Below are 14,664 nucleotides of genomic sequence, written 5' to 3' on the forward strand. Positions count from 1 at the left end.
TTTTGTTAAGGTTGTACCTCTTTTGTGGGGTATTAATAATTTCATTGATCATTAATCATTCAAACACGTGCCTATAGATTTCGGTTTCTGTTTGCGACCAGTCAAGCACCTCAGTTCTTCACTTGAAGGATAGACAACAGGCACATAAATAATCAAATGTAATGTTTACAGATGCAATCCTTCACACATTGAGTACTGTAGCTTTACTATAGAATCTTTTACGAGAGTATTATCAAAGCAAAGCTCAATAAGAGTAGCATTCAGAAGTGCTATACTGATACCAGAGGTTTTTAAAAAAAAAATACGAGTTCAGTATTAAATCACCAGTGAAGGAAAATGCCCCCAAGGACATAAATCTTATCTTATCAATCTCAAATGTATTTTTATTTGAAGCCTATGTTATATTAACACATTGCTCGTCATCTCTAGCCAACTCTTGGTGCAAAGTTGTCATGCTGTGTTGATCATAGCCCATATGTTTAATGCACCATCAGAAGGAGCTCATATTAAACATTTATCAGAGCCCACTTGGGTGTTTTATATTTCCACATTTTCCCTTTTCCAGTTCCCGAGCAGATCAAGGTCTTACACCACTTGAATCTTTTACAAGGTTGACTTTTTTTTTGTATTTCTTCACAAATATCACTAAAGAAAAAGCTGCAGCCATTATGAAAGCTCAGGTTTAACGCTCTCGACGCTACAAAGGACAGGGAAATGTTTAGATGAGATAAAAGACTTTGAAATAAGACAGCGGGTGAAGTCACTTTGTAAGGCTATTTTTGGTGTAAAACTCCTATTTTCTGCTGCCTGCTTGAGGTCATGACGTGCTGAAAATAGGCACTTTCTCTATCACTAATACACATTCCCCAGAGGAATCACATTTCAGGCAGATATGCTCAAATGTATAAACAAATATATCCACTAAGACACAGCAGTAAACAACTATTATGAATAGAAACAGAATCCAAAAATAAGATGGAAGAGGTTTAATAAAATGAGAATTATGCTAAACTAATCTCATTCGCCAGGATCCTGCTTTCTCCGACTTGCTTGAAAAGATATGTATCTAATCACATTCTGGCTGAGGTTCCCTTTGGGCTGTGTGTATTTATACTCACATTTACAAGTTTCTGTATGCATGTGTGTGTATTACACATTCTACAGTGTATTTTCTTTTCGAGGCTTCCAGTCACACAGACACACAAACTGGTACACACTCACCATCACATAAACCATAAGCCTAGGGAACCTATTCAGAAGTAGAGCTCATTATCATGTGTTCATTATATGTGCATAATTTGGGGAGCTAAAATCTCTAACAACCATATGAGGGTGTATTTCTCATTGCATACAAGAATACTGTACTGCTGGAAACTTAGATTTTTACCTTTAAAAAACGGAATACTGTTAGAAATGACTTGGGAAAAGGTTTAATATTAGAATTTACTGATCTGTCACCAATAGATAAGGCTAAGAAATCTCGCCATCATGGAACATCGATTGGTTTGGGATGTGTGATCGTAGTAAGCCACACTTTGTTGACCCATTTACTCCCTGCTGCATCCCTAAGATTTTGAAGCTGCTCTGGCTTGTTTCGCCTGATAGATTGATTAATAATTCACGTGACGAAGAAAGACCCTTTTAAGGTCAATGTTCACGTACAGGAAGTAATTTGGGGCATTTTCAACACAATTCTGCTGTCTTCCTTTGAAAGGGCAGCACATTTTGAAAATGTGATGGTGGGTCAGCTGAAGACATTGCGTTACTTAAATGAAAAATGTTTATCAAACTCAGCCTCTCTCAGTTTGATAAACCCTCAGCTTTGTTTGTTTGACCTTAGTCAACATACTCACAGCATGTTACTGTATGTGAGCATTTAATAAGGTTTACACAAAGTCAGTTTCCAAACTTCATACAATCCATCTAATAGTTGTCGATATATTATTTTCTGGACCATATTGTTTAGACTGACATCAACATAACAAAGGAGCAGCCTGGATCTGTGGTGAAGTAGTGGCTTCAGCTAGTTAGTGTGTATGTATGTACATTATTTATGTCACAGATTGTAGAGTATATATGTTAACAGGAGCGATAGATGCGAGGTGGAATAGGAAAAAGTTAGGTCTTGGTTTTATGAAGGTTTTATTTTAGTTTCCTACAGATGCAAGCAAGCTGAAGAAAACTACAGAGTTGTTTCATTTTAAATGTCTATCATGGCAGAGTGCATGCATTCCTTTCCATATTGAGAAAGAAGATGCCTTCATATTACATCTCATTTAAGTCTTCCAGCATGTCTGAATCTGCACTTCAGCAGAAAATAATAACTTTGCCACAGCCTTAAATTATCATAATGACCCGTAGCATTGTGCACGCAGGCACACACACACACACACACACACACACACACACACACACACACTCACACACACACACACACACTCACAGTGCACTCAAATATAGCCTTTTTCACATTTCATCCTTCATGAAATATTTATTCCAGCAAAACATTCATGGTTTCAGCTTCACTCCAAAAACTGCCACTTTCTATTTGAAGCTGGTGCTGTGAAGTGTTGAAGATGGTGATGCTGACCTTGCAATGAAAAGGAAAACAGAACCAAAGAAAACACTAACTATACCTGCGGTTTCTCAGCTCTCATGTCCTTAGACTTGCCAAGTTGGGGTAGCATTAGGGACTTTCTAGGAGTCTCTTGGTTAAAATGAGCAGGAAACGTATACATATAAGTACATCCACATGTCATGATTGACATGGGAAGCGATTATAGTTTTGATATTGTCCGAATCAGTTTTGTCCTTGTTTTTTGTATCGGTCCAAAACCACAGATCCCAGATATCCGTGATCTTTGACTTTCACTACAATAACAGAAATGTGTTTGTTTGAGGGTTCGGTCATCATCATGAAACCTCTTATTGTCTATGTGTGTGACTGTTCCATCCTGGAATGTTGACCTGTCCCTCTACTTGGTAATCGAATAAGGGCCAAGAAAGTTTAGAACAGATTGTGTTTCCTGGGAGGTTTACAGGCAGTGAAAATGATCGCCTGATGACGAGATCTGAGCGCTGGCTCCGATTTGTTTATGTAGTGCAGCTGGTATGTGTCTTTCAGTTTCATCAGCTTCTACTCTTGCATGCACACTCTACCTGTACGAAGCAGTGATGCATGAGATTTGGGTTCAACCGGGTTTCTATCTCCAAGTTGTCTGGGCATTAAGCCACAGCAAACACTCTTCTCTATTGACTTAACCACAAATTGAGAATCTCTCACAGACACAAATACACAGATACTGTCAGAGGAGCACATTGAAAGAGATCTTGTTCTATCCCAACATGACAGGAAATGAGAAGTCTCTAACCAAAAACATATTAACTTGGAATCTTTAAAAGCAAATAAACATCTACTCGAATGCCTTCCAACATTTCAGATACCAAAGTCGAACTAAATAGAACTCAAGTCATCTTTTTTTCAGCGAGTCTGCATTTTGGATCTGTCTACCACACATCCTCCATCTCTCATATATACAGGCTGGATTATTTGGTGTATATTTGTGCGTCTGTGTGGCCTGTGAACAGTCGGCCTGCTCCTGCACGAATGTTGATTTATCCCTCTTGCTGGCAATCAAATCTGTGTTATACTTTTCATATCGAAAGCCAGCGGATGTTCTCATTTCTGATATCGATGCTGGCTATGGGTAACTCTTGCAATCCAGCTGGAATATTGCTTTGCAAAAGACACAACTCCATCTCTCGATTCACACATCATTACAGGGAGAAACGTCTGAGGAATGAGGAGAAGGTATTTGGAAGAGAATAATCCATCCACTGCTGCAAAAAACAAAAAGAAAGGAGTTGATGAAAAGAATAAATAGCTGGCAAGAAATTGGCTAATTATGAGATATTTGAACAAAGAAAGGAGAGCAGGACACCCACTGAGTCATCTGTTTCTGAGGAGTTACATAAAAGTGAAGCATGTTTGAGGAATAACAGGGAAGAGTTGGCCAGTCAGACAGATAAATGCACATCTCTGTATGTTAACATTTATGTCTTATTTGGGCCAAAACACAATCAGAAGTGATGAAGAACTTCCCTTCTAATAATCCACACATGATTTCATGACTGCTTTCCAATCACAGCTGAAATGTAAAGTTTGGCACTCACAGGCACAAAAGGGGCAATACCAACTGAACTGTATAATAATCAAGCTGCATATAGATATACATTTCATCCAAGCCCGGGTAAAAATATAACAATACAATTGAATAGGACAAGCAGAATGGCAGAGTGACGCGCTGCAGGGAAAACACATCGTACACTAACACATTTCAGATCAAGGGAAAGACATCAACAAGATTTCCTCTGGGCTATCAGGCAGAGGTTAAGACAGAAAGTGTGGGGGGGGGGAAACAGAGATAAAAACAGAAATGAAGAAAGACAAAGGATGTGATTTGTGCAAATGTAATCCCTTGTGAGCGACAATATTGTTAATTTGGCGCTGAGGAAGATAACACGCAACAATTGAAATTCCCCTGCCAGTTGAGGTGGTTTGTGGCTCCAGGAAGAACTGACATTATGCATATTTGGTAGTAATAAATAAAGCGAATTAGGAATAAAAGTGATTTAAACTGTTTTGTCATGAACTGACCTCAGTTATAAACACAGAAACATTACTTGAAGGCTCGTTGTGAACCACACCGTGAAGGCATGATTTATAATGTTGGCATTCTCTCTTTAATAATGACGAATGACAAGTGTTGGTTAGTGGCAAACACACTTCATCTCGTACCCACTTTAAAATGTAACCCATTAAAGTGATGGTTCACAGGCTTCTCACTGTCTTACTGAATAATAATATGCTCACTATATGCTGTGGTGACAACTATGGTCCTTCCTCTGCCAGAGGGAAGGGGATGAGAAATGAGATGAGCCAACAGATTCCTGCCTGCATGGTTCCTATGAAGGGCTGCACTGCCATATAAAGACATATTCAGTGTTGTTTAAGAGACACACAGAGAAGAGCCGCCCCTCCTCTCTAAAGCACACAATGTTGACATGCGAGACTCGGCTCATCATATTTCAGTTCTTATGTTTATCCAGCTTTAATCTCGAGATTTGTAAAAAAGAGCTTACAGTAAGGTGAAACTCAAAACCCACATTGCTCCAATTAAAGGATAACCTCTCTATAGCTGCAGACATAAGACTTTATTTTATTCTGACCGTTTGTTCATAAAATGTGTGTGTAAAATGTTCGGCAGGTCTCTCAGCTGCTGCATGTTTGAGATGGACACATGTTCAAAGGCTTTCACAGCAGAGAAAACATCCCAGTCTGCTCACATGGCTTCCCCCTGAGCGAGTGGAACTCACAGCACGCTGCCTTGAATACACACGTATATGTCTGCTTTGTTACCATGGTTTCCCTCACCTTAACACCTGCTACTGTATCTTGTAAAAATAAAAAGTACCAAAAATAAAGGTTATGACTGAAGCATGTGGGTTTGTGGGTTTCATTTCAAAATGTTCCCTATTGCAGAGGAATTACACTTATGAATAATCAGTTAACTTTCTCTGTTCCCCTGTGACTTAATGTTTCTTGTCTCGTTGTCTGTTTTCAGCAATGTTTGATTTGAGCCCTAAGAACTAAAATAAATGCTTTGTGTCCGCGCTGTCTTTTCTTGTGTACTTCTGTTTGATCAGACGCAACACCGACGTCCCTCTGAGCCCAGCATCAAAGCAGCTCTGCATCATAATTAAACAGCAGCCACGGGCTCACAAAAAGCCATATTAAGTGTTTTAATTCAGTGATGTGATTACATATGTTTGTTAGAGGATTCTTACAAGTGGTAATCAAGGGTTCTGCTAAATTTGCTTTTCAACATTTCTACAATGTTTATATACTGCAATATAAAAAAAGTACTTGCATGAACTCCATATTTCAAGTGTTTTGGATTTTGGTGCTGTATTTCTGGTTGAGAAGAAGGACATCATAAATAGTTAGAAAAATACTAAGGTGGAGAAAGACTTGTAAAACATAGACCTACAAAACACAGCTTGCTACAAGTTACTGTATCAACAAATGGTTTCCCTTATCACTTTTCTGTACAATGATTTTACAGATTAAAAGCCCTTGTAAATAATTTCTATATAGAGCTTAATTCAGTGTTATACACATTTCATCTAATATATTTGCCTGCTGATATACTAACCAAAATAATGCTCAGGAGTATTGATTATGATGAGTCAATTATTCAGAAACACAAACATACACATGCAGCCCCACTCACAGAGGTGAAACATGACAGGGAGAAAGGCCTTGTTCCAATAATAAAGAGAGAGTGTCCTGCCAGGAGGCAGATGACGCTACATTAGTCTTCACTGACAGTAAGGGGAGGGGGGGAGAGGGAGAGAACACTATTCTTCTTGCGTAATAGTTGGTTTTGAGTTTAAAGACTCCGATGTTCAGTCCATCGTAAATTGATGCTGGGGTGAGCGGAGGACATCAAAACTGAAATAAAAAGAGTCTCATTGAAACGATGACATTTGTGGCTTTAAAGCATTTTGCATACATCAGGCTCCTGTCCTGGTATGGGGTTCAGAAAAATGTTGGCAGCACACACAGCAAACAGTGAGACTCCAAACACAAAAGGTTGACTTGTTAAACAACATACACAATTTATGAGCTTTCAGGCCTCGGCACAGTGAAGCCCTGTCAGTGATACTGACAGCAATGAGTGTGAAAGCTGTTGGATTGAGCCCCATGATAGAGTGCTCTGTAATGAAGTGAAGTGTAATGATACCACCACCAGCAGTCATCCTACTAAGACAAGAAAAATGAGCCTGTCAGGGGAAAAGAAAAGAAAAAGATACACGAAAAAAATCCCCCCTCAAAGTTTGGCTATGAATCCGCTTTTAGCAGCCAGCTTTCTGCACAGATTCATGCATTTATTCCATCAAACATTCAGGAAGGCAGCCTGCCAGTTTAAGGCTGTATTTTGTTTACAGTGAAGCTCTTTTTGAATGAGGACTAATGCAACAAGAAACACCAGGTGCACAGCTGATAGAAGACATTTTATTTGAATTCTGTCACTGTAATGTTCCTTTTACTTAAAGAGCCTCATAATTGCAATTAATCAGGTTGCAGAGAAACAGACTAATGCACGTCTCCTACATTAAATCTGACAGTAACACCGCTCACACTCTTAGCATAAGGAAATATCTGTAATCACAAATTAAAGTGAGGGTCCGGGCCGTATGCCAGGTGTTCCTTGGTGTGGCCCACAGTGAAGGCAGAATTGCAGGCGGTTGGGAAGCTTATTTCTCGCTGTGGTTGAAGTACAGAACAAGCCGGTGAAGTCCACAGTAGAAAGATGAAGCTGGTTTCCTGTGTTCAGATGGTGAGGCAGATGGCGAGAGTCTGGAGGGCTGTTGATACGGGCCGGCATCCAACTGTACATCAGCAGCAACCATCTCCTCAGCATCTAGTGAAGGCAGGTATGATATTGCACTGTTTAAAAGTTGGTTTCCCTGATTTAATGTTCAAACACAGTCCACCAGCTGACAAAGCGCCAGGCATGATGGTAACTTTCTAGCAGGTTAAAGTATATCCTTTCCATTTTTTCAGAGATATCATTTTGTATGTAAAAAAGAGTCACACCTTAAAGCAGGACAGGTGAGCCAAAGATCAACTGTGTCCACTGCTCCCTCTTGTGGACATCCATAATGAAGCGTAGAGTAATGAATATGAATAATATTTCGAAATGGAGAACAATAAACACAAGTTTATCCCTTTTCCTTCGAGCAACACTAATATTTAGAGCTGTGGTTAGCGTGTTTGTTTAAAGAACTGTTCAGATAAAAAGAAACTCCATCAGTGATTGATTATCTGATATATCTGTAATTCTTTTTCCTCGCTTCAGAGTTTGGGAAATGAGAAACATAGAAAGCAGAACTTGAGACTAATAACTGAAAGAACAGAAGGGTTTATATTTTGCTATCTGGGCAAAAAGGCAGAAGGAACCCAATACTTCCAAACGGATTGTTTTTGTCTGTTTTTAATAAAACACCATCTGCTTTTCCGGTGCCACAATTAATGCTTTAATGATTTAATCAAAACCTACATTTTGAACATTTAAGGGGAAACAAGCCAGAGCATGGGAGCCAAGAATACTGACTTTTCTTTTGACGAATGAGAGCACTTTTGTTATTTCCTTTGAAAGGAACTTGGGATGATAGATTTTGACTTTAGTTCCCGTTTAACACCTGCATGGAGAGACATTGAGGAAGCTCTTATCGAATCAGTCAGGGATAAGGTTAGATAAAGACTCATGCACCTTTTATCTAAAATAACAAAACTGTGAGCTGAAGGTGACAAGCACTTAAACAGCTTGCAGGATTTAAAAAAAAAAAAGAAATAATGGACTCGAGCTGCACTAGTGAATGTCAGGCCTCATTATAAACAACATCAAGCTTGAGAGCATAAGGGAATTAAATAAATACACAGAAGATAATGCACACGAGACAAACACCCACGTACATGAGGCTTTCTAAAATCACAGATACTTGGAAGCAACAAAACAGAGCAGAAACACTGGCTTCATTATTTGAGTTTTATCAGAGGAGCTGAGGTGTGTGAGTGTGTGAAAGGGACAGGCGAGAGAACGACCATTAGCATATATAGGGATTTCATACATTTCTTATCATAAAAAACCTACTCAGACAGGAATAATTCTCCCTGTAGCTTCCCGTAATCATATGAACATCATCCGAGTAAAATGTAAGGACACATTATAAGAGTTTCAGCATGCAGCACATTCACTTTCTGCTGTCTCTCCTTCTTCCGCTCCCTGAATGCTCTCTCCTCATGTGCTGCCTCTCCCTCTCTATCTCTGCAGTCATCTCGCTGTCTTTGCCAGTCCTCTGCTGCTTTGAAGTGTTTTGTGCTTTCCTCACTCAGACAGCCTTCCTGCCCTGTGCCGAGTTCTGGCCCGGGAATAACAGGGAAGAGCCAAGCGCTGAAATGCTGCTAATTACAGCAATGTGTGTGTAACTGTGTGTGTATGTGTAGCTGCACATGTGTATCATCATCAATTCCCCAGCCTCTCTTTGTCTAATTACACCATGTCATGTCATCTTCTGTCACTCCCCACTTCTTGTGATCATCCTGGACATTTCTTTTAACGTTTTTTAGAATGCCGTATTCATCTCTTTTTTTCTGAAGCGAGCTACAAAGGTTAGCCCCACAGAATTCTTTGGCTGGAGTATGTTTAATCAACATGTTATTTTCCAAACTATGATTGCAAATTCCATATTTTTTTAAGAGCCCACCTTAGACTCAGGAAATGACACTTTCTCCTGTTGTCTGACTCAAAGAAACATGAGCTTTACCTCCAACAGCGATGGAGAAACTAGAGCACTCGTTGTCAGCCATTAGCAGGAATATATTAGACATTTTTGCGGGGAGTAAAAGGAGGTAAAGAGAGGTGAGACCACAGAGGGAGTGGGAGTACAAGGAGTGGAAGTATAGTGACAGATTTGTGCTCAAATGTTTTGGCAGCACAGTGTCAGAAAAGATGGTTTGCATTTTATGGACCAGAAGAGCAGGATTATGCATACAAACGGTGGAGTGGTTCAACCATTCCACGTGGAAGCAAAGAAGGACTGTAATACATTTGTCAGTGATTTCTGCAGCATATGAAAAGAGGTTATTGGATGTGGTTCTGTAGCTGTGCAGGGGTTCTGCCAAGACTCCACTTCAAAAGGTCTGGAGTGAAAGAATGAGTTTTTATAGAGATGAATGCTCGAGCAGAGATGATCAATCTAATCGATGAAGTTTTCCAGACATCTGTCAGAATTAAATACTCTTTTTTTAGTAACTCTAAAATAAACCAAAAACTGAACCCATATTCAAATGTATCTCTGGTTTGTTTCCAGGGAGAGACGTGTTAGTTTTGATTTATTAATGGGTATATTTAGGTCTGAGCGTATGACATTTTATAAAGACATGACCAAGTGGTTTCCGTATGTTTATAGCTCCACAGTTCCATGGCTGATGAATAATATACCGTATCCAATGGAAACAACTACTTCAATAAAAAAACATACATACATACATACATCTTGACAGCAGGAAGGGAGGACTCTATTTTCTGGAAATTATAACTGTGAAATGGTACAAAGTGCAACCAGACTGGAGGATTAATCAGAACACTGACCTGGGAAATGAACATGGACGTCGAGACAATCAAGAAAGGATGGGGCCAGGGATGAAGGTGAAGAGAACGGTAAAGAGATCGCTTCAGCATCTGAAAAAAGGACAGAAGGAGAATCTGTCAGCACAGAAAGTGGACCTAAAGGATGGAGGGAGGAAAACAGCTGTCTTGTAACTCAAAGCATGTCCTCAAATCTGCTGTCACAAGAAAGACACTTGTACTGTAACTAAAAAGGAAGAGAGAATGACAGAAAAGACCCAAAGGATACAGCGTCTAATAGCTCTTCCTTGTAGTAGATTAAACTAAAACCATTCCCATCTGGAGGGATTCAGATTAATTACATTAAGTACAGAGTTTAGCCTGCTAATTTAAAATGACAAGGCACAGAGAGCGAGAGAGAGAGGGAGGGAGGGCGGGCGGGAGGGACGTTCTGAAACTATTGTCTGGGAAATGCCATCAACAACACAATAAAAGCTTTATTATAATTACATCAAGAAACAGCTTAGTTTGCATGATGTGCAGCGCGGGTCTGTTTCTGCTGTTGTTTCATCACCTTTGTTTACAACCTCGTACACATTACAGCCAGCAGCGCTTTCGCTACACACTCTTCTTTACACACTGTGACTTCGCTGACTGCGGGGAGAGGTTATCATTCACTCTGGGGTCATGTTAGATCAACGCACATACATGGCACTACATGCACAGTGAAACATTCTGACGCATGCAAAAACAGACTTTCTTGCCAAGCTAAATTGTTTCCATTAGGTTTGAGGTGGTCGTTCTTTGTGTTCCTGATTTATTCAGGTCACCCATGATGTAGATCAAATATAATGGGGGAAAGGAAAATGCTAGACTCTAGTCTCTCCATGTGTGTCTGTGTGTACCCACAGAAAAGTATGAGCAGCATGAGTCACAACATTTTTGAACATTCAAATGCTAACATGTTGCAAAAACTATTGCTTTATTGCATATCAATATATATTGAATCATGTAATAACAGGCACTTCTGTTTGTTGCAGGCTCCTATACAGTATGACAGCAGGATATCTGAATGGGAGGTGAGTCTGGTCATTGAGTGGAAAGAGTTTAAGAACCCTTGATGTACTTCATTGCTCTTTCATACTCCAGCAGCTATTGGGCTTGTAAAAAAGACCTTTCCGCGCTGCTGAATCCGCCCTAAGATCATCTGAGCGCAATAATGTTTCAAGTTCTCCTTGTTACACATTTTTGCACCTGTGAAATTGGTTGGGTTGGTGTAGATTACCTTGAATGGGACTTCAGTGAGCGGAGCAGCAGGCACTGCCCTGGAGTCGGCCCAACGCATGCCTGTCTAATGGATGTGATATGTGAGTGGGACAGAGCACGCTCTGCACACTGCACACATTGATGAAAACGGGAAGATTTTCCTCTGACCATGCATGGAATAGCCAGGTGGTCCACCCTTGACATTTTTCATCTGTGCAAAATGGTATGTGTGGGGTAAATGTGCATGAAAGAGACACACAGAGAAACAGTGAGTAAGCGAGAGAGAGGGGAGAGAATTATGCTTTTCCTATTCCAAAGTTTGTGTTGTCCAAAACTAGCATAGGTGTATGGTAACCAGACTGGAGGAGGACAGATGAAGTGGTTTGGAACAGCCGCCTCGCTGCCAAAGTGAGACTGCTGTTCTTCCATTAACACAGTACAGTAGCATGTCTGCCCGCTGCTTTAATGAAAGCACCATTGTACTTAACAATTAACTTGTTTGTTCTTGCTTTCATTTATCTGGGCAGAGTTTGCTCTGGACTCATGGTGTTATGCAATATGTCACATTCTTTCAGCTGTGCCCAGTTCACTTGTACTGCAGCCGTCCAACAGCTCCAATTATGTGCTTAGCTCAAGGACAGCTAAAATATACAGTACATTTGTAGCCATGGAAGAACATAATTCATGAATTAATCCCAGCTTTAATCCCACAGTGTCCAACTAATATGCATTATATTTCAAATATTCACACAATAGACATTTTTCATATTAAAAATGTGTTGACAGTTTTGATAACAAAAGGTAAGACTATGGATTTATAAATACTGTACATCATAGAGCATGTGTGTTTTGAAAGTTTCCTTAACTGTTATACACCGCTTATAAAAGCCTGTGAATAGACAACACTTAAGATGACATCCTGTTCTCACTCCTTGCCCTTGAGTTTCAATGTACTTGTTATTTTAAGCTTCTTTGGATAAAAAACACCTAAAGAATGTTAAGTGTTTTATTTATTAATGGTTTATTTGCTGCCTATAAATATAAGAATAGGTTAAAAATAATTTGCTTTATCTAAACTTGCAATTTGTCTGATTGAGATATGCCAGACTTAGTGTTTGATTTTCATCAAATGTAACTTCTTTGACCGTCATCTTGAACTGAAAAACCCTGAGTGCCGTCAATGTGTCCATAAAACTGATGACTTGAGACGTGCAGAACTTTATTGAGATGGCACCATAAAAAGAGCTGTAACGCTCTTGTTTTTAACTTTGTTTCAGCATTGTTCACATTGATAAATGTGAAAGGTTTTTGAAAATAACCTTGTGAGGGCTGCTCTCCAGATGCAGTTTAAATGACAAACTACTTGTAAAACAACTCAGGAGATATGGAAATATGCAATTTCACAATGCCACTGGCATGGTCAATGTATCAGATCATTTCCAAGGGTGATGTAACAGGAATCCATGCGATGAATACTTGGTTGAGTCATGCTAAACGTTTGTTGTATCACATGAAACTAATTCCAACCATTAGCTGTTTTATATCAGATGCAGATTAAGATTGTTGCCGTGGAAGAACAGGCTAAAGGACCACAGATATGACTATACATCTCAGGACAATCAGCAAATCTAAAATACTAAAAATGTATTTTAAACAGTGATATATGTTTGGCTTTCAGAAGGCCAGTGGGAGACCTTCCTTAATGCTTTAAAATAATGACTGCTGAAGGTTGACATTAATGCCAAGACCTTTTCTTCCATCAGCCAAAAATGTTATCACGCGATCTTTCACTGAGATATGGTAGATCCCTCACCGTTTGTTTAAACTCCTATCTCTCTATTTCTTAACAGAGGTGATGTCTGATCCTTAACTGATGACCCCGGCCAACACACACACACACACACACACACACACACACACACACACACACACACACACACACACACACACACACACACACACACACACACACACACACACACACACACACACACACACACACACACACACACACACACACACACACACACACACACACACACACACACAAAGATGAAGAGATAGTGTGAAGAGGAAAAATTCGGATTTTATGCCGAAAGATAAGCAGATGGATTGATAACGCACACATACACACAAACAGAAAACAGATCAAGTGACGGGAGAGTGTTTAACAACCAAGTCCACGGCTCATAAATCACAGGAGATCTTGCAGTAACGGCCTAAACTCACTCACACTTGGGTTCATATTACAAACAGCCACACTTGGAACAACACCAAAGACTAAGAGCTGTGCTAAAACACGCAGCTTTACAGTAGCTCACACACAGATTGTGAGTCAAGCGGATGAGGTCAAAGAGGAACCTGGAGAGCTTCAAAACAGTCGACATCCTTTATTTAAATAAATTGGCGTTTCAAAAGCGCCACATTTATTTATTCTTCATATCCAATTATATGAATGTAGCTGGAAATGCAGGGCCTCAGCCTGACCTGTGTTTCTCTAAGCATTACTTTAGGTTCACTCCATCCAAATAAACTCTATTACAGTACAGCCCGGTTTCTCTGCCTGGCACTAACTGAGCCTGTGTTGAATCTTCAAAACAAAATTAAATCCCATACTTTAAACTGATCCTATCCAATTTTCTTAAAAAATACACAGTCAAATAGTAGAAACATCAAGTGGGAAAGGTTACTATCGACTTGGTCCAGTTTGTAATTAAGTTAGTGAAATCATTCAATAAGAGTTTCCATTTTGTGACAAGTAAAGTGGATTTAATGTGAAAAATAATTTTCTTCAGGGGTTTTGGATTGTTCGTTTAACCTTTTTCACCTTCTCTCTTGTTCTCCTCTCGTATCTCATTTCCTGCCAAACTAGCTTACTACGCACTAAAGTACATGCATCTGTCCACACACGTGGACGAAATTGAGATCCCGAGATCAAACACTGGACGTGCGCTGCTTTAAATAAGCTGTCTGATGAAGCTGAAACCGACACTAAAAAAAACCCAGTTTGAAACAAAAATGTTCCGAGCTGGTATATTGAACTGGTGTGCAACTGGCTCACACTTACACAAATGTACCAATTGTGTGAATTCTCACACCGTGGTAGCAAGTTTTACCCAAAATGCTGACAAGGGCCATCATTTCTGGCACAATATGCTGCTGCTTGTGTTTTATGTGTGATTTAGAGAAGGTCCCTCATCAC

General features: G+C 39.7%; 1 protein-coding gene across 2 annotated transcripts in view; it reads right to left on the reverse strand.

The window, feature by feature from the left end:
• Window positions 1-7,112: 7,112 nt before the first annotated feature.
• LOC307043438 (uncharacterized protein) overlaps window positions 7,113-14,664 on the reverse strand; it is a 134,691-nt gene continuing 127,139 nt past the window's right edge. For both annotated transcript variants that reach the window (XR_013809385.1, XM_079687892.1), the window contains 2 exons: window positions 10,221-10,310; window positions 7,113-7,487 (listed from right to left, as the gene is read on the reverse strand). Coding sequence is in view for 1 of the 2 variants with exons in the window: in XM_079687892.1 (XP_079544018.1) it covers window positions 7,321-7,487; window positions 10,221-10,310 (257 nt within the window). In the remaining variant the exon portion in view is untranslated. The remainder of the gene's footprint in view (window positions 7,488-10,220; window positions 10,311-14,664) is intronic.

This window comes from Notothenia rossii (genome assembly GCF_949606895.1).
Source record: "Notothenia rossii genome assembly, chromosome: 6".
Classification (NCBI taxonomy): Eukaryota; Metazoa; Chordata; class Actinopteri; order Perciformes; family Nototheniidae; genus Notothenia; species Notothenia rossii.